At 39.2% G+C, this 25,547-nt stretch overlaps 6 protein-coding genes across 6 annotated transcripts; 3 read left to right on the forward strand and 3 right to left on the reverse strand.

The window, feature by feature from the left end:
• Window positions 1–103: 103 nt before the first annotated feature.
• On the forward strand, window positions 104–1,080 carry BATDEDRAFT_36285 (uncharacterized protein; the record flags this gene model as incomplete). The annotated part of the gene is made up of 2 exons (XM_006682927.1): window positions 104–577; window positions 656–1,080. The coding sequence occupies 2 exons, from the start codon at window positions 105–107 to the stop codon at window positions 987–989; spliced, it is 807 nt and encodes a 268-aa protein (XP_006682990.1). The 3' UTR covers window positions 990–1,080.
• Window positions 1,081–1,376: 296 nt separating this feature from the next.
• BATDEDRAFT_92730 (uncharacterized protein) lies at window positions 1,377–5,943 on the reverse strand (the record flags this gene model as incomplete). The annotated part of the gene is made up of 5 exons (XM_006682963.1): window positions 1,377–3,161; window positions 3,233–4,253; window positions 4,336–5,091; window positions 5,557–5,711; window positions 5,812–5,943. 5 exons carry the CDS (start codon window positions 5,941–5,943, stop codon window positions 1,377–1,379), a joined length of 3,849 nt encoding a protein of 1,282 aa, XP_006683026.1.
• A 2,011-nt stretch (window positions 5,944–7,954) lies between these two features.
• On the forward strand, window positions 7,955–9,742 carry BATDEDRAFT_92788 (uncharacterized protein; the record flags this gene model as incomplete). Its single annotated transcript, XM_006682941.1, has 3 exons — window positions 7,955–8,217; window positions 8,887–9,146; window positions 9,246–9,742. The coding sequence occupies 3 exons, from the start codon at window positions 7,955–7,957 to the stop codon at window positions 9,740–9,742; spliced, it is 1,020 nt and encodes a 339-aa protein (XP_006683004.1).
• Window positions 9,743–13,577: 3,835 nt separating this feature from the next.
• Window positions 13,578–15,947, forward strand: BATDEDRAFT_28580 (uncharacterized protein; the record flags this gene model as incomplete). The annotated part of the gene is made up of 2 exons (XM_006682909.1): window positions 13,578–13,629; window positions 13,738–15,947. 2 exons carry the CDS (start codon window positions 13,578–13,580, stop codon window positions 15,945–15,947), a joined length of 2,262 nt encoding a protein of 753 aa, XP_006682972.1.
• Window positions 15,948–16,205: 258 nt separating this feature from the next.
• Window positions 16,206–19,267, reverse strand: BATDEDRAFT_92713 (uncharacterized protein; the record flags this gene model as incomplete). The annotated part of the gene is made up of 10 exons (XM_006682964.1): window positions 16,206–16,451; window positions 16,540–16,666; window positions 16,775–16,855; window positions 16,959–17,513; window positions 17,595–17,908; window positions 17,992–18,085; window positions 18,158–18,181; window positions 18,249–18,740; window positions 18,800–19,104; window positions 19,193–19,267. The coding sequence occupies 10 exons, from the start codon at window positions 19,265–19,267 to the stop codon at window positions 16,386–16,388; spliced, it is 2,133 nt and encodes a 710-aa protein (XP_006683027.1). The 3' UTR covers window positions 16,206–16,385.
• A 461-nt stretch (window positions 19,268–19,728) lies between these two features.
• BATDEDRAFT_92714 (uncharacterized protein) lies at window positions 19,729–20,853 on the reverse strand (the record flags this gene model as incomplete). The annotated part of the gene is made up of 4 exons (XM_006682965.1): window positions 19,729–20,068; window positions 20,139–20,294; window positions 20,362–20,523; window positions 20,662–20,853. The coding sequence occupies 4 exons, from the start codon at window positions 20,851–20,853 to the stop codon at window positions 19,784–19,786; spliced, it is 795 nt and encodes a 264-aa protein (XP_006683028.1). The 3' UTR covers window positions 19,729–19,783.
• Window positions 20,854–25,547: the final 4,694 nt, after the last annotated feature.

Below are 25,547 nucleotides of genomic sequence, written 5' to 3' on the forward strand. Positions count from 1 at the left end.
TTTATGAATGGATTATGGAATGGATTATGGAATGGATTATAAGAGTGGATTTGAATTTATGAATGGCTTGTTCCAACTTTACTTTGTAATATTAAATCAGCAACATGTTTGTTTCAAATGCCATATTACTTTTGAGTATTGCATGCACAGTCTCTGCTAGCTGGCAACGTCGAGTTTATTACACGGACAACAGTTGTAAAGCCAACTTTGGTTATGGTGTTCAGGTTTGGGTACCTAATGCACCTTGCTCGTCACCCGCATCAGTGACCACGTCTTGCGAAATCAAATCCACTGACAGTCGAGCTCTTTCATCCGAAGGCACAGCCTGCGATAATCAACCTGCAACAGACAATGCTTACGTTCCATCCTCTTCTGATGCTGCGCTCGTTCCTGGTGCCAATTATCTAAGTGTCAATGTATACAACAATGCTCCAAATCAGCAGCCTTGTTTCTTTGATCCAACTGTACAAGTAGAACAAACTACTTATGCTGCTGATGGGAAATGCTATGCATTCGAGAGTGGATATTACTTTAAAGCTTCTTGTTCTGGTACAAGTGGACAAGTCCAGTTTTGCAAGTATGAAGGAGTCGAATTCAAAGCATAGTTGGCATGTCAAACAATAAGCTTTCATTACTAATATCTGATTGTTTCTAGTGACGCTGAATGCAAGGACTGCAAGCCTGGCGGTCCTTCGTTTGATAGCGGATCTTGCCAAGTGGGAACTGGTCTTCCCACTCGAATGATATGCTCTGGATCAAATACTAGCAATCCACTTACACCTGTCAATACTACTGCTGCTGCTCCCTCTTCTGCTGCTGCTGCTACAGGTGCTGCCACGGCTGCTGCTGGCGCGACTGTCTCCCCAGCCAGTTCTACTCATGCTGCTAGTGCTAAATCTGCTGCTACTGAATCTCAGGCTCAGCTTTATCTCACTGCCATCTTGACTTCTGGCTCTCTTTTGGCTGCTCTCTATGCATCCCTAGTCTAGTACTCTCTTACTCGACTCAATCCTGTCTGCATTCTTAATGCAATTCTTTAACAATAAACAAAATACTTTGTAGCTTCTTGTTTGATACTGCATATGCTTTGAAATAAACTCAATCCTTACAAATTAACAATTGAATTGAATTGTAATAATTCATTTCACAACTCGTAACACATGTGGTCGTTTGGCCGAGTGGTCTAAGGCGCCGGATTCAAGTCCCGGTCTCGAAAGAGGCACGAGTTCGAACCTCGTAGCGATCATTTTTGCTTTTGATTCAAATTTAGACATTTTTAAACTTGCATTCTTTTATAACTCGAAATATCATATTTGCACATCAAAAATCCATTTATTTCAAGTACTAGATTTAAAGTAATCTACTAAAATCAACATTCACATATTCGATGCTTTAAAGTGTTCCAGAGCCATAGAACGAATCACAGTCGCATTAGCAATACCAGTGGCCTCGACTAAATCACTAAACACAGAATCTTTGTTTTGTAACAGAACATGAGGTGCATCAAACTCGGCAACCGTGCCTTGATCAAGAACAAGAACACGATCAAACGCGGCAATCGTGTTCAATCGATGTGCTACACTAAATACCGTAGTGTCGCTAAAGTGTGTTTGGATTAAATCCTGAATCCGTCTGTCAGTCGATGCATCAACAGCTGCTGTTGCTTCGTCCATCACAAGTACCTTTGGACTGGCTAATATGGCTTTGCAGAGGCATATCAGCTGTCGTTGACCAGCAGATAGATTCGTGCCGTTTTCTGAAATCGTCGAGTCAAGCTTATTCGTCAAAGATGAAATATAAGTATTGAGACCAACTGTTTCCAAAGCACGCCATATCTCCTCATCAGTGTATTCAGATCGCACATCAAGGTTACTGCGAAATGTACCACTAAACAAAATCGGTTCTTGTGGAATAATCTGAAGACTCGATCGCAACGTTTTTAACCCCAACGTGGAAATATCAATCCCATCAATCTCAATAGAACCAGATTGTGCTTCAATGATTCTAAATAGTGATGCCATAAGTGTTGATTTGCCTGATCCAGTGCGACCAACAACGCCCACTTTTTCACCAGGTTTGAGAAACAACGATATTTCCTTGATAACAGGATGATCGGGCCTACTTTCATATGCAAGTCTCAATTTTTTAATTTCAATTGCACCCTTTGTTGGCCACGTCTTGGGTTTAGGATCTGTTGGAAGAGTACCTTCTGCCTCGGATTTCAATTCGTATGAGTAGTGATCTAATCGCTCCACGGCATTAAACATGGCCTCTGTTTTTCCCCATGCTGTCATGAGCATGTTTAGCGAGTCGCTGAGTCCCATCGATGCTACAAGTGAAACTCCAAGTGTTGTCGAGGTAGAACCACCGACACGCAATGTAGCCAACAGAACAAGCACAAACGTTACTGATGCCGCCAAAAGCTCAAGACAAAGTGCTAGCCAATTGCGAGCACCCTCAAAATACATATTCGAAACGCTACACTGATCCATATTTAGTCTCTGTTGATGGATAAATGAATCTTGCATGCAATAGGCTTGGATGGTTGCAATCCCTGTCAATGTTTCGGAAATATGAGCATTGAGTGGAGATCGCATAATAGCCACGAGTCGCTGAAGCTCTCTGTACGACGATTGAAAAAAGCGAAACAGTATAACAACAAGCACTGCTAGACAAGCAAATTGTGCAAGCAGGATAAAGGATGACGTGGCAATTACAATCACTCCTGCAATGACATAAATCATAAAATTCACTGCAGCTAATAGTGCTTCCGGCATTTTAAGATCAATCAATTCTATATCACCAGATAAGCGATTCAAAATGCGTCCAATCGGCTGGGTATCAAAAAATCCCATTGTCGTGCGCATAAGTCCATCCAAAGCAGTATGGTGAATGAAGACACTTGCTCGTTTTCCAGCAAGTAATACTAGCGTTGTCATGGCAATACTGGAAAGTGCTGATAAACTGCCAAGTAAGATATACATGCGAATGTATTCCTGGCTCGACAAACCAAGTGTATCTTCTGCCCACCAACCAAGTGCCAAATGAGTGCAAATCACCGATATGGTAGCAATTAAAACTACAATAGATAGTGACGCGACGTATGGAATACCACCACAGAAATTCATGTACGATTTTAATGTAGATAGCTTGATACGTCCCTGAAAATACCAATCATTAAATAAATTAGTCTTGTCAATCATAAACCAATATCCCAACTAAAAAAACTTACTACTATGCGTTCTTCCTGGGACGGGCTATCCTGCTTTTCAGTCATGGCAGTTTTAGTTTCAGCCATTTCTTCCACGACAATATCGGTCTCATTATCCAAATCAGATGTGTCAACGTGATGATTGGACATGATGTGCGAGAGATGGCTACTTGGACTTGCAATAAGATCACTATACGTTCCAGTTTCAACGACACTGCCTTTGTCCATGACAACAATCATGTCCATTTTGGGCAACAGATGGAGTTGATGAGTCACCAAGACAACAGTCTTGTTTTTCAATACTCCACAAATAGCATTGTCAAACACTTTCTTGCCAACATGTGCATCGAGAGCTGCAAGCGGATCATCCAGTAAATAAATATCAGCATCGTGTGCTATCGCCCGTGCAAGAGCAATACGTGCTCGCTGACCACCAGATAGATTTATCCCCTTTTCTCCAATTTGGGTTCCTAAACCAAATTCCATACCCTTCAGATCAAGCTCAAGACACGATGCAGAAAGCGCCATGGGAATATTGGCACGAGCCGATTCTTTGTTGAACAAAATGTTGTCCTCGATCGTACCAGTGATAATCCAAGGTTCTTGTGAACAGTATGAAATAGACCCATAAATATTTGCTTGGCCAGATACTTTGCACATGTCACTAATCAAAGCAGATAGCATCGAGCTTTTTCCACTACCAACGGCACCAACAACTGCTACCAAGCATTTTTGCGGGATATCAAGCGTAGTGGAATGGATCCGAAACGGTTTATCTATGAGTGATACAGTCGAATTGTCCAAATTCAAACTAGACTTTTTGAGTAGCATTTTGAATTTCTTGGAATTGTTTTTGTTCTTGGCTGATTGGTTTGATTCTCTAGCCGATTCCCAAATAAATTCAGCCGCTTCAAGTTTAATAGCAGTTGTACTATTTTCAGGTTGAGACTTGTGAACCTGTGATACTTCAGATTCTAAAACTTCAGATGAAATTAAATATGGGGCCATGCGTTGATAACTGACACCTGCTTGTGCAGCAGCACTGTGGCATTCACAATAAAAGCAATATTGTGAGTATTAAAATACATGGGTGACAGTAGGATCTAAAACACGGTACAACTTACGCAAAAATCAAAGTAACTTCGTTCATGGGTTTCAACAGCATGTTAAAAATACCAAGCGCAGAAAATGGAACATAGCTATGCATGTCACCACCAAGAGTAGCATACACGGCAAAAGCAACACCAGGAACAAACACCTCCTGTATCTGCAGCAAGCTAGTAATGAAAATGATCGATACACTAAACAGCTGTAATGACTTGGTTTGCAAATCACGCCAATAACGGATATGCTGTCTAAAAATTTCCTCCAGTGCACCGTACTTGATGACACGAATGCCGCCAAGAAACTCGCGTGAGATTGTAATGCGATGATCAAAAGTTTTGAGATATCCATTGACAGCCTTGGACATTGCCCCTCCCAAGCCCATCTGGAAAAGGGTAAAGAGAATGTAAATGCCTGCCGCTGACCATACAGCGCGTCCAATCAATTGCGACAGCAAGTACATGGATATGACAATGTGCAGTGGAACCGACCACATTTGATTAATGGTGACAGACAAAAAGACGGACAGTGAGCGAACATCCACATTGATCATAGTCAAAATCTTTCCTTCAGAGAATATCTGCCGAGATTTGGGTGATAAACGCAGTGCTTTTTCATAAACCGCTCCAGTAAGAAGCGATGTTACACGAATAGCAAGATCTACCTCGAGAGAGGTACGAGTACTATTAAGCAAAGCGATTACAAGTAAAATAGCCAAAAATGCAAATGAAATGGCCAAACCCGATCCAAGTAGCAACGACGGATCGTCTGGATTGCTGATAAATTTAAGTACCTAAACCCCAGAAATGATGATATACGCCAAAAAATTAGACCAGTGTAAAGTATTTACCGCCATAACCCAAGCAGCTATTTAATATACTGGGTATATGGAAAGTTAAAATACATATTTGCCAATACTCAAAATATGCAATATACTATTACAATTATGAAACATCAATCCATATTACACATGCCTGTGGTAGTACAATGTAGGGGAGACCTAGATTAATGATAATCGAAGCCAATCTCAATATCGCCAGAAATAACCTATCAAAGCAAAATTCAAAATAGATGGAAATGGTTAGCGTTTCTGCAGCCGTATTCACATAAAATAAAACACTAATGGATGCCAAAATGGATAGTGAACCGCCAATTTTGTTCATTAATACAGAAAATTGTTCCGTTTACGTAAATGTGGCTATAATTGGACAAAGGCAACGTAAAAAAGTATATGCGCTTACATGGTAGGATAATAAATCGCAAAAAGAGTAAGCGATAGATTAGGACATTTATAATCTTTTGGGTTACGAGCATGTTTTGAAAAGTCATCCCAAAACCGAGCAAATGACGCAGCAACAGTCACTGATTGTTCGCTTGTACTAATTAGTCCTAGGTCCTATTGGTACATTAAATTGAAATCAAGTCATGTTATCAAGGCAGTTCAACGAGTCGAAAATGTTTCAATTTAGATTTGGTCAACGCTAAATTCAAGATACAGGCAGACAGTGTGTCAATACAGAACTTGCCTGCTGCTCAAGTGGTTTTTTAGATCCAATTCGAATAATTGGAGTTATCCATGAAAGTGTCGGATAGCTCCACACATTGCGTGAAAGTCGATGGTCAACCATTTTTTTTAACAGGCCGATGGAACAGATTACAACCAAAAAACTAAAGTAGCTCAGATAACGGCCAAGACCAAGCCTTTTATGAGGTTTGAATCGAAAATAAAATTATGCGGCCTGTTGGCTAGGCAGTCCTTTGACAAACCAATGCAGGGTTGGGCTTTGTCATTCGAGTCGAATGACTTGATACCGCTTTTATATTGCCATTTATTTGATGCTTTTTCAACAGCTAATATTTGTGCAAGATTACAACAGGAATCGTTTCCAGTTCATAACAGATGTATTGGAACACAATTATACACAAGATTCCAGCTGACTGTTATCTCTATTCTCACGGCCGTATCCATGTAAAGTGGAGCCCAAATAAGGGTGTCTAGTAAACAGCCAACCCACACCAAATGTATTAGGCAATGGTGTCTTGAACTTTTCGACAAAGCTCTGGTTTTTCGTGTTCGGTTTTGTAAACAATCGGATATTCAAAGCATTCACATCATGGTTTCAATAGATTCCATATCAACAATCGAGCCCGATATATGGGTTGCAATGAGTCTGGTGATTGTGCAGTGCACTGCTATGCCAAACAGTGTTCATGTTTACAAAATCAAACTAGTTTTGAACAATATTGTCGCTGCTAGAGTCGATTTCTAGCAAAAAAGCACAATGAATATTTAACCACTCTTTCAAAGCAGTGAAAACTCGCTACAAGACTGTGATTCATGTCACGTGAATACAGCTGTAGTTTGACGCATTCAAACTTGGCCAAGCTCGACCAGTATATGGTTTTAAACGACAGTATAATGAAAGATGCACTGCAACTATTCTATAGATGGCATGTTGGCAAAAACAATCATGGCAATGACTTGTTTTTACACAAAAAATCATCTGTATAGCATACCCTGAATGCAGCTGTAATGCTCAAGGGTCTTTTTTAGATACATGCTGCCAAGGTAAGAGCAAAGCTGCATTTATTGTCTTCAGCCATAACCCATAGAAATTGCAATATACATGAATGCGCCGTAACTTATAGGTCATTACGGCCGTATTCATGTAAATAGAACACGAAATAAGGGTGTTTAATAAGTAGTCAGTCTCAATAGAATCATGATTCATATTAAATCTACTGGACAAAGTTTAGCTGGTTTTCACCTTTGCGTATTTTATAAGCAACTGAGTGGATGTTTGCATTGCAGTTTCAATAAACCACATCAACAACCGAGTCTAATATCTGGGTTACAATGGATGAATATGACGATCGTACAATGCATGGATATGCCATACGAAAATAGTATGTTTAAAACTATAGTTTGATTATGCGAATATCATATGATGGACCTGTGCTTGGAACAATAGTTGGGGTGTCTATTAAAGCCAATACAGTAGCAAAATGCAGCGAATGTTATCTATCCTAGAGCAAATGAAAACCAATATAAATGCAGAGCGTGTTCCATTTTACGTGAATACGGTTGTAAATGCCGCTTAGCTACACATGTGCCCAATGACTTGATTTGGATATTCTGGTGGCTTGATCAGGCCAAATGAAACGAATTCATTACATATCGAGTTTGTTGTGTATGGCTTGTTAGCTTAGTTTCACCTTTAGAAATCACCGCAGTTGGAATGTGATTTTGAGCATCCTTGAATAAACTGCAATGCAATATTGAGTATGTAGACTACTGAAAATAACCAAAAGTGACCTAAACCCAATTGACTATTATGCAGCTCGGATGTATTTTGCCGGAATTCAAGTCTCTTTATTGGCTGTCCCTTAAATATTCTTAGTTGGGCTGGGGATCAAGAGTTTCAAGTAACCATTTGAGGCTTGAGTGGCAGTGTCGTGCTTTTTATTTCTCATGGCAACCAGATATCATAATTCAAATACTCGAGTCAGTTTGTCAAATCCTATAATATAAATACTGGCTTTGATTTCCGATAAATCGACGATTCCCAGTTTTTTTGCAAACTTGCTTGCGTAACCGGCTTTATTCACCTAGACATTTTTACTTTTTAGTCATTCAACATGACCTACTTTTTGCTAATTGCCACGGCCATTCTTGGATTCGCCACTCAGTCTACGGTCGCTGCTGTGCCTGATGCTACCAAGTATCCATACAAATTTGATCCTGCTCCTGTCGATCCAAGCTGGAGTGCTCATTTCCTTACAGGAAACATACCAAACATTCCTCTCGCCACTGGTCCTGTTGTTACTCCTGATTTCTCAAAAGAAATTACTCGATGTGTAAACGACAATGACTGGGGATTGACCTTTGACGATGGTCCAACGTGAGTTGTTTCAAAATTTGATTTCAATGTTTAATGATTCTTATAGTAGCACCATTCATATATGCGCTTGATTGTCAAATAATTGGTTGCATTTCGTTCATGCCACGAATTTGTACTCTACATTGTGTTTATTTGATTGGTACCTTGCGGTAACTCGGATGCATTATTACATCCGTGTTCATGTAAAATGGAACACGCTCTGTATTTGTCTTGCATTGACTGCTTATATTTTGCTTTGGAATAAGCAGTGGTTGAATATTCGCTGCATTTTGCTACTGTATTGGCTTTAATAGACACCCCAACTATTGTTCCAAGCACAGTGTCCATCATATGATATTCGCATAATCAAACTATAATTTTAAACATACTATTTTCGTATGGCATATCCATGCATTGTACGATCATCATATTCATCCATTGTAACTCAGATATTAGACTCGGTTGTTGATGTGGTTTATTGAAACTGCAATGCAAACATCCATTCAGTTGCTTATAAAATGCGCAGAGGTGAAAACCAACTAAACTTTGTCCAGTAGATTTAATATGAATCATGATTCTATTGAGACTGACTACTTATTAAACACCCTTATTTCGTGTTCTATTTACATGAATACGGCCGTAAGCCACTTTTTGCACCTAAACCCTAAACTGACCGTTTTATTTGAATAGCAACAACACTCAAATCGTCCTTGACGCTTTAAAGGCTTCTGGAATTAAAGCAACCTTTTTCGTTATTGGCTCTCGTGTCCTTGATGGATATCAATGGCTCAAGGCTGCTCACGATGATGGTCACGAAATTGGCATTCACACCTGGTCCCACCGTGCACTGACCACTCTTACAAACGAGCAAGTTGTCGCCGAGTTGATATGGGCTGCTGCCATTATCAAAGAAGTTATTGGTGTTACTCCCCGATACTTCCGTCCTCCTTGTAAGAATATGTTGTTTTTGGTATACATTATGAATGTGCTAGTTTATGCAACAGAATATTCAATATTATTATTGCTTCAATACAAATCATGATAAATAGATGACTCCATGGACGATCGTGTTCGCGCCATTGTCAAAAACATGAATCTGACTGTTGTTGAATGGTCATATGCCACTGGTGATACTAACGGTGTCACAGATGTAGCCCAGCTTATTGCTGCCCGTGCTCAAAGCCCAACAAAAAGTGGAACCATTTCTCTTATGCACGATTTTGCTTACCCTTATGCTATTCAAGCTCCTGCAGCCATTTCCGCTCTTCAACAGTCGAGTGTAACTCCCAAACTACTTTCCGGTTGTCTCCAGGTTCAGGCAGTTTACAACGAGGCATTGTGGATGAATATTTCCCCACCAGTTTCTCGAAACGGATCTCAGACAGGTGCCAAGCCTCAAACAACTGGACCCAGTTCAAACTCGAGCTCATCTTCAAACTCATCTTCTGCTAGCAAGATCCAACTTCAATCTGCTTTTGCATCCACTATTTTCGTTGTTTCTCTGAGTACTATTGCAATTGTCTTTGGTACTGCTATCCTTATGTAATCGTTTTATCCTTTTGATTTCACAGCTGTATTCGCGTAAAATAGAACATTTTTGTACTCATGCATGAACTGCCTTTATTTTGCTTTGAAATAAACAATGGTTAAATATTCATTGTGCTTTTCTACTAGATATTGATTTGATAGACACTCTTGATTCTTGTGTATTTGGAATTACTCGACCATTTTTTAATTCTCGGCACAACTTGAGAATGGACAATATAAACTATATTCGTGATATTGCTCATTGTTGAACGATTGACAGATTGTGTTTAACCAGTGAGTTGTAACCTTGAGCATTCGTTCATGATACAATATTGTCCAGTAAATCGACATCAATCAAACACGAAACCGACTTTTTATTATACACTCTTATTTAGTGTTTCATTTTACGTGAATATAACGGTATGTAACAATTGCCAGATATAGCATCTATTAGTGTCATGACGTAAACTATGCTTCAGCGGCGCAAGTACTACTATTCTTTTTGTTTTTTGGATTTGCGATATGACTTTTGAGGAATGGCAGCATCATCATTAATTAACCACTCAAACTCTTTGGTATTTGCCAGCTCAATATTTCCAAGCTGCTTTGAAGTTGGGAGTAGTTTTGAAAAATCACTGAGCCGGTCGTACTCAACATGCAAGCCAGTTGCCACTTCTGCTAGTTTGCGATCTCGTTGTCTCCATTCAGATATCATCTCAATTTCGCGTGTCGACTCTTGACTTGTGACATGCAGTTTCATTCTTTCAAACTCAATTCGTAGCTTTCGCTCGGATTGGTATTGAAGTCGATTTTCGTGTAATGCAGTTTCAAGTTGTTCACAATGGGCTGTTTCAGAAGTGAGTGTATCTTGCGTAGATGCCAGTTGAGTCTGCAGTGTCTGTGTTGTATGTGTCAACTGTGCAATGGTATCTACATTACGCTGCATGGTAAGTTGAGCTTGCTCAAACAGATTCGATAATCGACGGATTTCGTTATTGCGCTCTCGAAGAATGTCGCTTGTTTCGCTTTGGAGAATCTCGATTGCTTCAGATAACTCGACTACCCTTTGCTCTGCTGCACTCAGCTTTGTTTGTACCGACAAATAATTTTCATTGCTTCTATTCAACTCGGTACTTAGCCGAGTATTGTCGCGTTGTGCAATACCTGCCTCTTGTCGACTCTGCTTTAGATTTTCCTCGAGAGAATTTTGGCTTTTTTGCATTTGATCCTGCTTCATTTTGAGCTTAACATTTGTGTCAACCACCATAAGCTGTTTGCTTTCAAGTGATTTGTAATCTCTAGTAAGTTGTGCGTGGTTAGTTTGCAATGTTGAAAGCTCTTGTCGCAGCTGCGCCTCTAATATTACCGCCTTTTCTTGATACTCTGTAAATGAGCTGTTGATACTGGTAAGCTCATCTTCCTTTTGTCTGAGATCTGCTCGTGTCGTCTTGATTTTTTCAGTAAGCTGTCGTTTATCATTGGACAGATTGGACTTTGCTGCAGAGAGTTTTTCAATCTGCTCATCCAAAAGCGCAGCCTTTTCATCAGCAACACGCCTCACCTGAGCCATTTCAAATGTCAGTACATTGACGTTGGATAATTCTCGATCAAGTTGATTCTGAAGATCCGTAGTTTGAAACATCAGCTGCTCCTTTTGTTCTTGAATCTTTTTGATGGTTTTTGAATCATCTATACGCAAATCACCCAGTTCTTTGATGCGAACATCTCTAGAAGCAATTTCTTTTTCGCACTTTTGTTCATACAATTTTGTCGATGCTTCAAGCTGATCCTTGGACCGTGACAAACTCTTTAATGCAGCTCCTAATTTTTCACTCTCAGATCGACTACCTTTGAGTTGCACCTCCAACTCTTTTTTTACAGTACTCCATGCCTCGCTCTCTTTGGTGATTTTGGCAGTCCGCAATTCTGCCTCTTTTTTATAATCATTAAACTGATGGTCCAGCAATCTCAAATCAGCCTCCAGCTTTGATTTTTGCATAGACAGTTGCTGGATGTTTTCCTCGGCATCGTGTAGCTGTCGAGTCGTAGTTGCCAATTCTGATGATATAACAATATTGAGTTCCTCCGACTTTTGCTTACCTTCTCCGCATAGATTAAATTGCTGAACCAATTCATCCAACTCAAACTCCAATTCTCGGATTTTTGTTAGCGAAATACTGAGTTCTTTGGCAGATTGCTCAAAATCAATAGAAAGCTTTTCAAGATTTTTTTGAAGAACACCGTTGCGTGACTCAGCCGCCTCTGTTCCTCGCTGGGCTTCCTTTTTTAAACGAGTCATTGTATCATCCATTGCTAGAAACTCTTTAAAAGAGTCTTGAAGCTTTTTTTTCATTTCTTCGACTGATTTCTCGGCTTCCTTGACACCAAAATCTTTGCTCTTGACTATTTGATGCATTGTTGCAATCTCTTCATGAAGCTGCAGGGTAAACGCAAAATCATAAAATCTATTAGATTCAACATATTACAAACGTGTCCAACATACTTGTGCATTCACTTACTTTTCGCTTTTCCTCTTCAGCATTAATTAAAAATGCCATCAAGGAGGAGACTTCGGTTTTTAAATGTTGAACATCAAGCTGCAGTCGTTGACTCTCGCTCTGTTGCCATTCCTCTGCAAACATGTAGAAATAAACCGATCGGTTGAGTGCGGCTCTTAAACGCTCAACATTTGCTGATTCCATCTGTTCCTTTCTTCCCAGACTAAACAATTCTCCACGTAGTCTCATGATTTCTTTATCTCGTGCATTTATCATGCGTTTATAAATCTCACCTGAAACAACATGACCAGAATGCGATGGGATAGTGTGTGTGGCATTCCGTTTGTGTATCGAGTTCATTCCAAGGTCTTCGCGAGCTTGGGATGCTTTTTGTTGCTGAAATACCCATCGATCTTGCTCTACTTTTTCGTGGGGATCAATGTACCCAGCCGGTTTTTTCACTGTTGGATCTTTAATAATATCAAAATATGGAACTGGTCGTTGTGGCATGGCATCAGCGACTTCGTCTATTAAATGGATGGATGTCAAGGCAGCTGAATTGACGTGCCGTGAAAGGCAATGGTCAAACGTGGCTAAAAGAGTATGTTGGCATTGCTTGCATACATTCAATACAGATGTTTGATTTGACGTGCTATCCAATTCATTATCATGATGCTCGTCTGCGTCTATTTCCTTGATATTTGATTGAAATGCGTTATTCAATACATACTTTTCAGTAGTTGGATCTTGGTGATGAATATGCTGCAATGGAGAAGTGGTGGAAAACAATGGGTCTGCTTCTGTTTGTAATCGTATATTATCGGACTGATTTTTTTGGTTGGATACGTAGTTGTGGGTATGTTTTGGTGATAGTATCGAGGTGGAGAGTGGTGGAAGTAATGGCGGACCAGGTAAAAAGTGGTGTAAGGCTCTATTACGCGGCTGAGAGAAAAGTGCATCCGCGACTTTATCTGGATTGACTGGTTCAGAAAGCAGCATTGGTGTTGTATTTTGGTCTCCAGATGGTCGACTGACGGTGGCATTTTCAATCTGCATCGTAATGTATTGAATCTATCTAAAATGCAGATATTTGCAAAGAGAAATGCTGCAGATTAACAAGTTTGATTGCTTCAATTTGATTTGAATTCAACAAGCGATAATAACTTTGCAGGAACAATTTTTGGCAAAGTTTTGATTTTAGCCTTTTAAATATCCCTTTATATAAAAGCGATACGTTTGTAACAACAGGCCATCTTGTATCTTTTCCAATATATGATTGATAGCACGATTACTTGAAGTGGATTCTCAATTTGATTACTTTTATAGCATTTTCCCAATATTTTATTGCCAGATAGTATGCAAGGCAAGCAGATAAAACAAATGACCGGATCACACGCTAAATATCCAGGTAAGGCACCACCAAACATCAATAGCTGTTTTGTCAATTGATAGTCAAATCACACCTTTCATACTCTCAATTTAATGTTTTATAATTGCATGATACGATTTTTAAAAGATTCAGCCCAACTACATATACCAGGCCAAGAAAGTATAGATTCAATATATTGGGTTCCAACACATGCAGACACGAACAAAATCGAACAGTCGAGTAAAATCGAAAAGATCATTTGTCCAGTACAGCAAAAGAGTATTAGTGCTTCTGTATCCAAGGCAACGACTCCACGAGCCTTTCATAAAATATACACTCCTACCAGCGGTAATACCTCGTCAAAAATTCATAGTATTTCAAAAACACAGTCATGGAGTCAACACGACTCGATTGTAGTGATTAAACCATCCGCGGCAGAAATACATTGTTCTAAAATAGGTCGGTCGGGTATCAAGAGATGCAATACAGAAACATCGTTTATCTCAACCCAGTCTGCTCCATCTATGACTGTATCTCTACCAATCAAAGCACCTCGCCCAAATGCACTGTATACACTGACAGCTAGCAAAAACATACGATACCGACATCGTAATTGCATATCGAGTGCTCCATTAAACTCTTTGAATCTTGACAAAACTACACATGCCAAACAAATACGCACATCATTGTCCAAAGCATCCTTGAAATTGAATAAACCAATCAAAACGACTCTGTCAATACAGAATGAACACGAAAAAATCAAAGGAAAACCATATTTCAACAGATCTGTATTCGAAGTGACACTTGAAACGCACGAGTCGATGCCTTTGTCCAAAGTGTCTGAAGCTGACGTGCGTAATAGAAAAAAACATCGAACAACTCAATCGCGTACAGCAGATCACAAACAAAAAACGTCAGCCAGAGGTTCATTGACACGATCTACTATACAGTCAAGAGATGCATCGTTTAAACATGTCGATGAAAAACCACCTATGCATATTTCTGATGAAATAGCAACAAAAGCAAATCATGACACTCACTCGCCAGGGAAAAATCATCGTGGTAGTAAACTGAATGTGGACTCTTTTCAAGCTTATAGATATAGCAATGGTCACACAAAAAAGTTGCGCAAAAAACAAACCGTTGCATCAAAAATAGAAACTGAACAAATGAAAAAAGATCACGATAGTTTCAAATTCAAGCAAGTAGCTGTTGTACCCACACACGAAATAGCCGCATACCCGAAACCATTGCTTTGGATACGGGACAGAGATGGTAAAATCCAAACTCTACCTTTACAGGTTGCACCCAGTGCATTTGGTGAAAGTCAGCCTAATTCTGGCTCTAATATAGCGGCTTCCTCCAAACATCAAACTCACCAACGTATTCGGCATCTACAATCCGCTGGAAAACACGATGTAGGCAATGGATGGAACAGTTCTACAATTGTCAAACGTCCACCAAAAAAGCCTATTGACGTAATTGTGCCTTTGCTTCGATCACCCGACACATCCATCGACTTGATAAATACCTCACAAGATGAGTTTACTCTTAAAAGTTCACCGTCACAGCAAAAAAACATTTTTCGGAGACAATCAGAAGTTAAACCAAATGGGGTTTGTTACCCAGATGTATTCGCACTCAATGCAGACCCTACAGCCAGACCTTTAAGAAGTGTATGGACGCCAACCGAGTTTAGTTCATCTCGTCGCGAAAGTAAAGTCAGACTTTTAAGAGTGAGTCGTGAGAGTGATGTGGGTATGCTCGACAGCATGTTTGATAACGTTCCAGGAGTGAGCATTACTTCGGGAAGTCTTGACACAGATATGGTCGCGGCAGCATATAAAGAGTTTAAAATGGAGACTAAAACTGTTCTACACTCACAATCCTCTGATGACGCAAATGATGAATATAGTGTCTTGTCAGATCCCACTCAATTGATTCCTTCACTTGACGAAACATCAGATTCGGAGGTGATTACAACAAAACTTCCTAGTCTTACAAACTTGCAGATATCAACTATAATCGATCCAGTACCAACCGAACTCTTGTTGAATACGTCTCAATCGAAATCCAAGCATCGTTCAAATTCATTGCATGGTATTGTGGCTGCAAGACGATATATACATACTCCAGTTGTACGCGCAAAAAAAATTTTACCTAGCCAGCATCTGCGACAAGAATTTGGAAAAGGAGAGTACATGAATATGCACTTGCATCCTCATCTCATGTCACCGCCGTTTCCTATTCCAAAAAGAGCGCAGATACTATTTGGGCCGTATGAGGATGGGTTATCAACAGCGGAAGCAGTTTTTTCAAATCGGACATACTATCATTGCCCAGAAATATATGGTTGATCCGTATCGGGTATGCCTGCCTCTGTAATGCAAATAGCCAAAACTATAAATGGATTGCTAAATAGTAACATTACAATTCCAAACGGAAAAACAACGAGCCATTTCAAAAATGAGCTAAATGTGTCGATTTAGTTATCAAAAAGCAGTGACGAGCCGTGGAAATGATTAGATTTATCAGAAATAAAATCCAGTGACGTTTGTAATGTAACCCAAACAACTGATTCATCCTCATTAAAAAATAGCCCCAAAAAGCAAAACAACTTGAAAAGTAAAGAAACAAACATTCAATCATTATTGATTCAACACTAGAGTAAATCAAAGTTCCCGCTGGCATTACACATTTTATCAACCACGTTTCAAAAAGAAACCAGTGCATGATAAAAATGGTTGAATCAGGCTGGAATAGATACCAAAAGTGAAACCAACACGAATAGTGGCTCAGTCGTGCCATGTAGCACCAGTGGCCAGTCCAATAAATGCAAACTTGTCAGTAGTGTCTTCAATCTGCAGTGTTTAAAGCCAAATAGAGTAATGGGTTAACATTATTTCACTTTAAAGCAGTCATATCAAGCTTACAGATTCGCCAACTTACAAATTGCTGAGTGGATTTCCCAGCACCGTGTCCAGCCTTGACCTCGACTCGCTCAATGAGTGGCTTAACATTGTCTTTAAGCGTATGCTGCAGCTCAGCAATAAACTTGTGAGAGTGAAGTGGAACACTGATTGTTTGAGAGCAGTAGATTCAACAAAAGTTGAATACAAATATTTGAAAAATATAGTATCAGTAGCTCATTTTTGACTATTTAAACTCGAGAGGAACAACTTACACCCTATCATCGTGATCACCAGTCATGATCAAAACAGCTGGATACTGCTTTTCTTTTTGAATGTTATGCAGTGGGGAGTACCTATGTTTATAGTTCAAACGGCAGTAGAGATAGTAAAGTAGATTGGTAAGAATGCTAGCAATATATATATATCGTGGATTTGCCAATAAAGATCTAAACTTACTTTTTCATAACAGCAAAGTCTTCAGCATTGTCAGGGTTGCCATAATCAGAAGTCCAAGCAGCACCAATTGTGAATTTATGGAATCGGTAGATATCCATAACACCGACTTGGGCTACAGCAGCACCAAACAGCTCGGGAGCCTGATTGATGCATGCACCAACCAACAGACCACCATTTGAGCCACCATTGATGGCAATTTTTTCAGATCGGCAGTAGTTGTTGGCAATAAGCCATTTGGCAGCCCATTGAAAGTCATCAAACACGTTTTGTTTCTTGGCACGGCGACCTTGATCGTACCACTTTTCTTGGCCGTATTCACCTCCACCACGAATGTTGGCGATAGCAACCACTCCACGCAAGTGCTGAACATAGGTCAGCCACGAGACAGAAAAGGATGGGGTAATGGAAATGTTGAAGCCGCCATAACCATAAAGAACAGTTGAATTACTGCCATCCAGTTTGGTGTCTTTATGAGAAATGATGTACATGGGAATTTTGGTACCATCTTTGCTTTCATAAAAGACTTGAATAGTTTGAAGATCACTGGTGCAAAGTCTAAATAGCAAATAAATTTGTGTTGGTAATCCATCGTAATTGAACACAAACCATCAAAAATGAAAACAAAATCCGTCTTACCCATTGACAATAGTCTCTCGAAACACAGACTGAGAATTGGTTTTGAAATCGTAGCGGTAAGTTGTACCAGGAGTCAAAAATGACGAAAACATGTAGAATATTTCCGAATCCTTTCTGCGTCCCTGCATAGCATTGATAATGGATCCTTCAGGTAAAGGAAGCTTAGTAGGACTAAGAAGACCACCAGTGTAAAGATCATGCACAAATGCAATATGCTTCACATCTGCTAGATACGTCACAATGAGTTTGTTATTGTCTGCAACTTCAATTGTAGAAATGACATTTTCAGTTTCTGGAACAACCTCGACAAGAGTCTAGAATTGATTATATTGAAAGAGTTGGTTGAAAAGTAATACACATCACGAATGATTGCAAGACTACAAAACGCCCGACATACCTTGTCAGTGCAAGTAACATCAACTTTAACAATACGATGTTTAGGCGAGTTTTTCGTAGTGGAAAACCAAAAGATTGGACCATCGTTGGTAACACTAGAAATGGAGTGGATAGGAATTTCAGGAATATATTTTTACGATACAGATTTAAAAAGATAAAACACTTACTAACGATACGATGCATCGAATGTACTGGATTAAAATGCAGATTAGTATCAATTCCAATTCATAGTTTATAAAATTAAAATAGGAAACTCACGTAAATACAGGAGAGAATACAGGCTTGTTGGAAGCAGACACTTCACCCTTGAGTTCATGAATATGAATAGCATTTTCAGGATTGCACCCATCGACAGTATGCAAGATTAAGAATTTTCCATCATCGGAAACTGTTACCGAACCCATGCGATCAGGATGGCTGGGATCCGTGTAAATCATCACATCGTCATCTTGACACGATCCTATCTTGTGATAGTAAGTGGAAGGACACTTGTTAGCATTGGTCTCCGTGCCTTTCTTGCCTGAATCCAGCGTGTCGGGTTTGACATATCTGCTGTAAAAGTAACCCAAATCATCATGAGTCCATGAGATGGACGTAAACTTTGCCCATTCGATAGGCTTGGGTTCGAAATCCGTAGTGACTCCATCTTGAGTTTCTCTCACATGAATGTTGACCCAGTCAGAACCACTGGCAGACAGAGCATAAGCAAAGTACTTTCCACTCTCAGAAAAGGCAAACGTATTGATAGAACTGATTGTAGTGTATGATTAGCATCTCATTCAACATCCAACAGTCTAGTCATCACTTACACAGTACCATCGACAGACAGAGTGTTTGGATCAAAAAACACTTTACGTTGAGCATCAGGACTCAACGAGTTCTGCTTGTAGAGAACTGACTGAGGCTGCAGTCCAGTGTTGTGAAAGTAATAGTAAGCGTCGCCCCTATGCATAGGACATCCGACCTTTTCGTAGTTGTAAAGCGCTGTCATACGATCTTTGAACTTGGATCGATAATCGCATTGACTCAGAAACTGTTCTGCGACTGCATTCTGTGCATTCACAAAGGTTTCGGTTTCTACAGAGTTTGGATCTTCTAACCAACGATAAGGATCCTATTAACAATAATATGTTGATCATGACAGTAATACACATTAATCATTTTAATACAATAACAGCAATATCACAACAACAATCACTTACAGCAACAATAGTTCCATGTAGATTGTCTTGGATAGAATCGTCACGACGAGCAGCTGGATAAGAGTATGCAGACATGGATCGAGTAGTAAAGATGGTTTTACTGCCGTATTCACGCAAAATGAAACACTTTTGAATCCATCTTGCTGCCATTTCCCTTATTTTGCTTTGAAATATTCAATTATTTCTATTCAACTTCACTTCTTGAATAAGCACAATGTTCATCTTATAAACTCTTGTATTCTAAAATCATACATTCGCGTTCTAGTTCACATCTCAAATATGCAACAGTTTCCTTGTTCATCGTTAAAGATTCATCAACTCAAAAAGATTCAAAAAACACTATTGTTTAGTAAATAAGATAGAATTCATCATTCCATAATACTGTGTGTTTTATACCCTTGCTCAGTATCTTGTTTTACGTGAATACAGCTGATACAACATGAGTTTGTTTGCAACATAATCTTGATTATTATATTATGCATACACTCAATGAACACTATTCTCGTCAAACATAATGATTTCATTTGCAGAAATGCTCAAATGATCAGAAACTGATCATTGTTTCTAATGAACATCATCCATTTGGAACATTCATTCAGATCCAAGTCGATTGCCTGCTCCCCAAGTATACCCACGCGTCGATCCAGAACTGGTAGTGTGAGCAGTGGTTCTACCTGCATTTCCCATGTTGGGAATATTCCCTGTTGTTCCCATCACATTCGGTGGTGGACCAAACCAATTTGATATAAATCCTGGTGCTACTAATAGTCTGTTTCCGCCACTTTGTTGTGGATACACCACATCCAGAAAGTAATACAAATGTCCAACTGCTATTCCAATAAGCGACATAAAATAGCCTCCTCCCATCAACATATTCTATAATCAGAGTTTAATCCATTGTTAGTGTCCAGTGTTGTAATGTTTGCGTGAATCTATTTCCACTTACAAAAACAATCAAGACCCAAGGAAGAAACTTGGCTTTGAATTGCATTCCAAACATAAATGTTACAATGGCATCACCCTTGGACATGGCATACATGTATGTTACTGCCATGCCAAACGACTCTGTTAATATAGGAAACTCGAAAAAGTATGAAATCACCTTGAAAATAATAGAGTTTAGATTAGCACAAACTCATTTGGATCTATAGAATCAAAGCAATACACACATCCAAGACACCCATGACAAACAAGACAAATGTAGCATAGTCTGCAGGCCGACTTGCAAAATGATCGTTTTCCAAACTAAGCGAGTTTTGATACAGCATAAATAAATGCCAGATCATTGCTTGTCCGCTACAATAGAAATGTGCAGTAAATAGCCTCCAAACCTAATAAAAGAATCCATGTCAACGTATACTCTACAATGCAAGCAGATATTCACGATTTGATTTCATGACAAAAACCTATAAAGCAATCCAACATCGCATAGGGATGAAATCAATGAAATGGATTAAAATCATGAATACCTCGAAACGACGAAAAACAGTATAATAATCCAATAGCAGTTGATCTGGCTTGCACAGTCCAGCCATGGCACCCAATGAAAAGCAAAAAGTGCAAAACACAAGATAACGAGTGACTGTTGGAATAGAATAAACAAAACTACGCAAGTCTTCCAACAAGCCAGGCATAGGAGCACCTCGATGTTGGTCAGCCATGATGTTGATTACAAGATTAAAAATGACAGAAATTCAAACTTGAATTTTTGGCCATAAATTTGGCCAAAAATACAAAATCAATTGCTTGAACATTCATTCAACTCGATTCCTTGACATAATATTTGACACTTTATTCGTGCTGTAGATTCAGATTCAACTCAATTTCATTTGTCATTCAGAATGGGTTCTGATTCAACAACTGGCTCGAATAATAAGCAACATCGAGTTAAAAACAACTCGACTCCAGCTGCTAGCAGGCAAAAACTATTTCATGGATTTTGTGTGGATTCTTGTCAACAATTCATTGCTAACGCAAACTATTGTTTTTTAGTCGTGCTTCAAGCGCATTGAATTCAAATCAAAGTGCTGGATTTTCTGTACGAACGCCTGAAGTTGACGGAGCTCCACGTCTTGCATTTGGTCAACAGAGACTCGCTAATGCCAATGTGGTTGCTGGAAATTCTCTTTATCAAATAGATTCATACTCTTCTGCATTGCATAGCGATCTTAAAGTTATTTTAAAAAAACTCACTAAACGAGACTCGACTACTCGGATTCGTGCTCTGGATGAATGCACTGCATTTGTTGGATCTCATTCCATTGATGATGTTAAACCCTTTTTACACTCATGGGTACGCTATGTTTCAAAAACTCTATTCATCTAAACCATCTTTGACTCACTGTCAATCTTGTATCATTCTTAGCCAAATCTATACGATAAATTGGCATTGGATGCCGACAGGAGAGTGCGCGAAGCAACTGCAAGGCTGTTTTTAGCATTGGTTAAATTGCTCAATAAGCATCTGGCACCCATCTTGAAAAAAATCATTGGTCCATGGTTGATTGCTCAAACAGATTCTAGTAAAGATGTAATGAATCTGTCAAAAGATGCATTCGAGGTATGTGTCAAACTTGTCCGTTTCTCAAACTGGTTATTTACAGAAATGCAATGTTATACTAACATCATCCACTATATTTTAGACAACATTTCCCAATAAACTGGAAAGTGTGCTTCACCATTGTCAGGCTTGCTTGCTTGCTTATGTTCGTTTCAATATTTTAGAGCAGACCCCTGAAGCCATGAGTGATTCTCGATACACTACACCAGAAGATATGGTTTCCAAACATGTCCGTGTCGTGTCTGGCTCGTTTTACATTTTGGCAACGCTAATTGGTACGGTTTCCTGCTACTCATTAGACATGATTTCATAGTGCATTTCTTCAAAATCCCACTGCTTTAGCTTTGGCTCATCTATTTATTTGCAGTCATTACAAAAGAATGATTCATGTATGCTTACATTGCGTAATTTACTTTATCTATAGCCACGCTTTCAAACGATAAACGATCTGTTGCAGAAATCGAATACAACTCCCTTTTTGATCATCCAAAACTATGGAATTGCTCAAGTCATGATGAACCCAATATTCGTTTTTCTTGCTATCAATTTATCCACGCCTGTCTTGAAACATCACCAGGTAATGCATCGGTTTATCACTTCACGATACTTGTACACATCTATGTATTATTTTGACATGCTACAACTGTCATTTGAGCAACTTTAGAAATCATCGAAAGTCGTCTAGACCTGGTTTCAACAACATTTTTGGCAAAGGCATTTTCTGAAAAAGTGCCATGGAATCATACTCAACTTTGGGATACTCTCATCAAACTTTTACAAAAATTCCCTATTACTTGGAAACTTGCATCTTCTAAAAAACCACTTGCAGATAAGCTTTTTGTATTTTTGAAAAATGGCGCATATGGTGGTGTCGCTCCAACCTATCCTTGTCTTGTTACTCTTGTTCAATGCATTCCTGAATCTGTGAGTCATTTTGGTTCTGTTTTTTCCAAATTGCTGTCATTTGCGTTGTATGATTAAACTGGACTTCAATCTTAACAAACTGCTGCTGTATGGTCATATTATTGATAGATTTTGGCAGAAAATGCATATGAATTTTTCTCTCACTTTTTTGACTCGTTCTGGAAAGGTCTTGGCAAAGTGAACCAATCTTTTTCTGCCACTTTAATTTCAAGCTATCTGGATTGCTTAACAAGCGTGTTGACCAGGTAAATTTTACTGCAAGCTATTTCCACAGCATTATCCACATTTTTGCATTTAAATAAGATCGACTGATTTGTGCATCTCATACATCATTGCATGATTATTTTATAGATCCAAACGGATTCCTTTTGATAACGCACTGGATCTTATAGCTAATGCTGGATTCCAACCCATTACACATCTTTTTTTCCCTGGAAGATTTCCTGAAACCAGGCACAAGTTCAAGCCAGAAGAAGTGGAACCTATTGTCGCTTCATTTATTGTCAAAATCTGGACAAAAAATGGCATTTCACAATCTGAGCGTATTTGTTTTAAAAGCAAGTTTATGGATCTGGTAGTATCTGGGTTTTGTATTGATGATGGCGCTACCAATCTCGATTTGGAGACTGAAAGTACAGCTATGCGCACACCAACAAAAGCAGATCAAGACCATGATGTTTTCTTTAGTCGCTTGGTTTCATTTCTGGTTACTGTAAACACTCTATCGCGATCTGAAAAAGAGCTTGACACTACTGCTTTTCATGCATTGTTTGATACAATTGTTCACAGCGTTACAGAGCACACTCTTAAATATCTCACCAAAGATGCAAGCTCTTTCAGCTATAATGCTTTTTTGGCTAAATTGGTTTCATCCTTTTCAAGTGTGCTACTTTCAGATGGGTCGGCATCTTCTGGTCAAATTTTCAAATACATGAATTCAAATGCGGTTGCAATGATAACTTCTAATCCGAGCTCTGAAAGTGTTTTATCTATACTAGCTACTGCAACGCATTTACTCGAGTTTTATGCTACTTCCAAAACTGAATCTTTTCAAGAAGAAATCCAAAACATGTGGGATCAGTTCATGAATGCCATATTTACGGTTTTTGATTTAAAACTAAGGTTTAAGTTGCTCCACGCACTTTGTATTAAAGTAGGTTTTTGACACGTTTGCGTCATTGTATGTATTGGCATTTCAAACCGCTACCTATTCTAATCAATTGACGAAAATGATTCAGGTAGGAAACTCTGGACTGTCTAAAAAAATTGAAACAACATGCAAAAATTTGGATGATCTTGTCGTGCTTACCGTCAGTGAAGGAAACCCGTGTCGATCACCGTATGCCGCAGAATTGGTGGCCTCGTTTCTAAAAGTTTCCCCCGAATGCAGCATTCTTTCTGACAACTCCATTCAAACCGTTATAAAGACCATCAAGAAAACGATTTTAACTTGCTCACTTTTGTATTTGACTGTCGCTGACAAGAATGCACATTCTGTTTCATCTCAGTCAATGTACCAATTATTGTTTTCGATAAAAGTACTAAATAGCGTTGTATCTCCGCTACCGATACTAAAGCGTCAGACTGCGCAACACTATTTTGCTCTTGTGTCTCCGGTTGTCATGGCTATCTTGGATATAGGCATCTTTCATCCATCCACTATTGCCAAATTTGTATGGACACCTCAACTTGATGCCGACATGGACGAATCCACTCTCATCAACAACATTATTGAAACGGCGAAAGCATCATGGGAGGGAATCATGTCGATTGTAACGTACACGGGAGGTCAGATGCTACGTACTGCATTAAAATTGTGGATGCAACGATGGCTCAAATCCTTTTCTGATCCTTTCCATTGCGGCAGTCCGGCTGATTTTATTTTTGAAATCAAAACGCTTTTGGGTTTATTGAGCGGAAAGGAGTTGATGTCAGTTCGATTATGGACTATTGAATACGCGCTACAGTCACAAAGCAAGTGGATTGAAGCAAGTTTGCCATTTTCTATTATTGATGATCGTCTTGCTATTTGTGATGCAATGTATCATACTGTAGCTGTGACCAAGGAACTCACGTCTGATGATACAAGCATGACAACAGAGAAAACCGCAAAGGATTCTGTGCTCTATGATCACGATGGATTATGTCAATATGCAAAAATGATTCTTTTTTTGATTGGTCTAATCAAGGACAACATGATTGAATCCACAACCGATTCCGCATGGCTGTGGATAGAACTGGTTCGATTTTCGATCATCAGTGATGATCAATTCCGCTTGATGGGTGCGTACCAAGGTCCAAAGTTGTGGAGTACAGAGTGTGCAATTTCGCCTAACCATCTTACACACGAGATCCGCACACTTCTTTCCAATGAAATCAAGCAATCTCAGATGGTGCTGGCCGAGCAAGCAGAGGAAATAGAATGCTTATTATCGTCATCGCTCCACACCTATGATACATCGATGCTGCTTGTTGCTTCTATACACTGTACTTTTGAAAACAAGACAAATACTTTGGTGTCGCCGATAGTTCGATTTGGCTACGCTAGAGTGTTTCAAGAAATGTGTCGTTTGGCTTTTTCCAAATACTTGACAGAGCCTGACGAGTATTCTGTTTGGGTAAACATTCTAAAAACCCTTTTAAAAAGTCCAAAATATTTCCAATGTGCAATAGCTTTAGGTACTGCTTTACGATCGTCACTACAGTCTACCAAGTTTTTCAAAAAAATTGTCAAGGAGATTATGGATGCTATTTGCAAATTTGATGGGCGTGCAGTGACGGATGCAAACTGTCGCGATCAAGTATACTGTTTAATCGTGTCTTTGAATGTATTGGCTGTGTCGCATGCGGTTGAAAGTCAAAAGTCAGATG

This window comes from Batrachochytrium dendrobatidis (assembly GCF_000203795.2).
Source record: "Batrachochytrium dendrobatidis JAM81 unplaced genomic scaffold BATDEscaffold_19, whole genome shotgun sequence".
Classification (NCBI taxonomy): domain Eukaryota; kingdom Fungi; phylum Chytridiomycota; class Chytridiomycetes; order Rhizophydiales; genus Batrachochytrium; species Batrachochytrium dendrobatidis.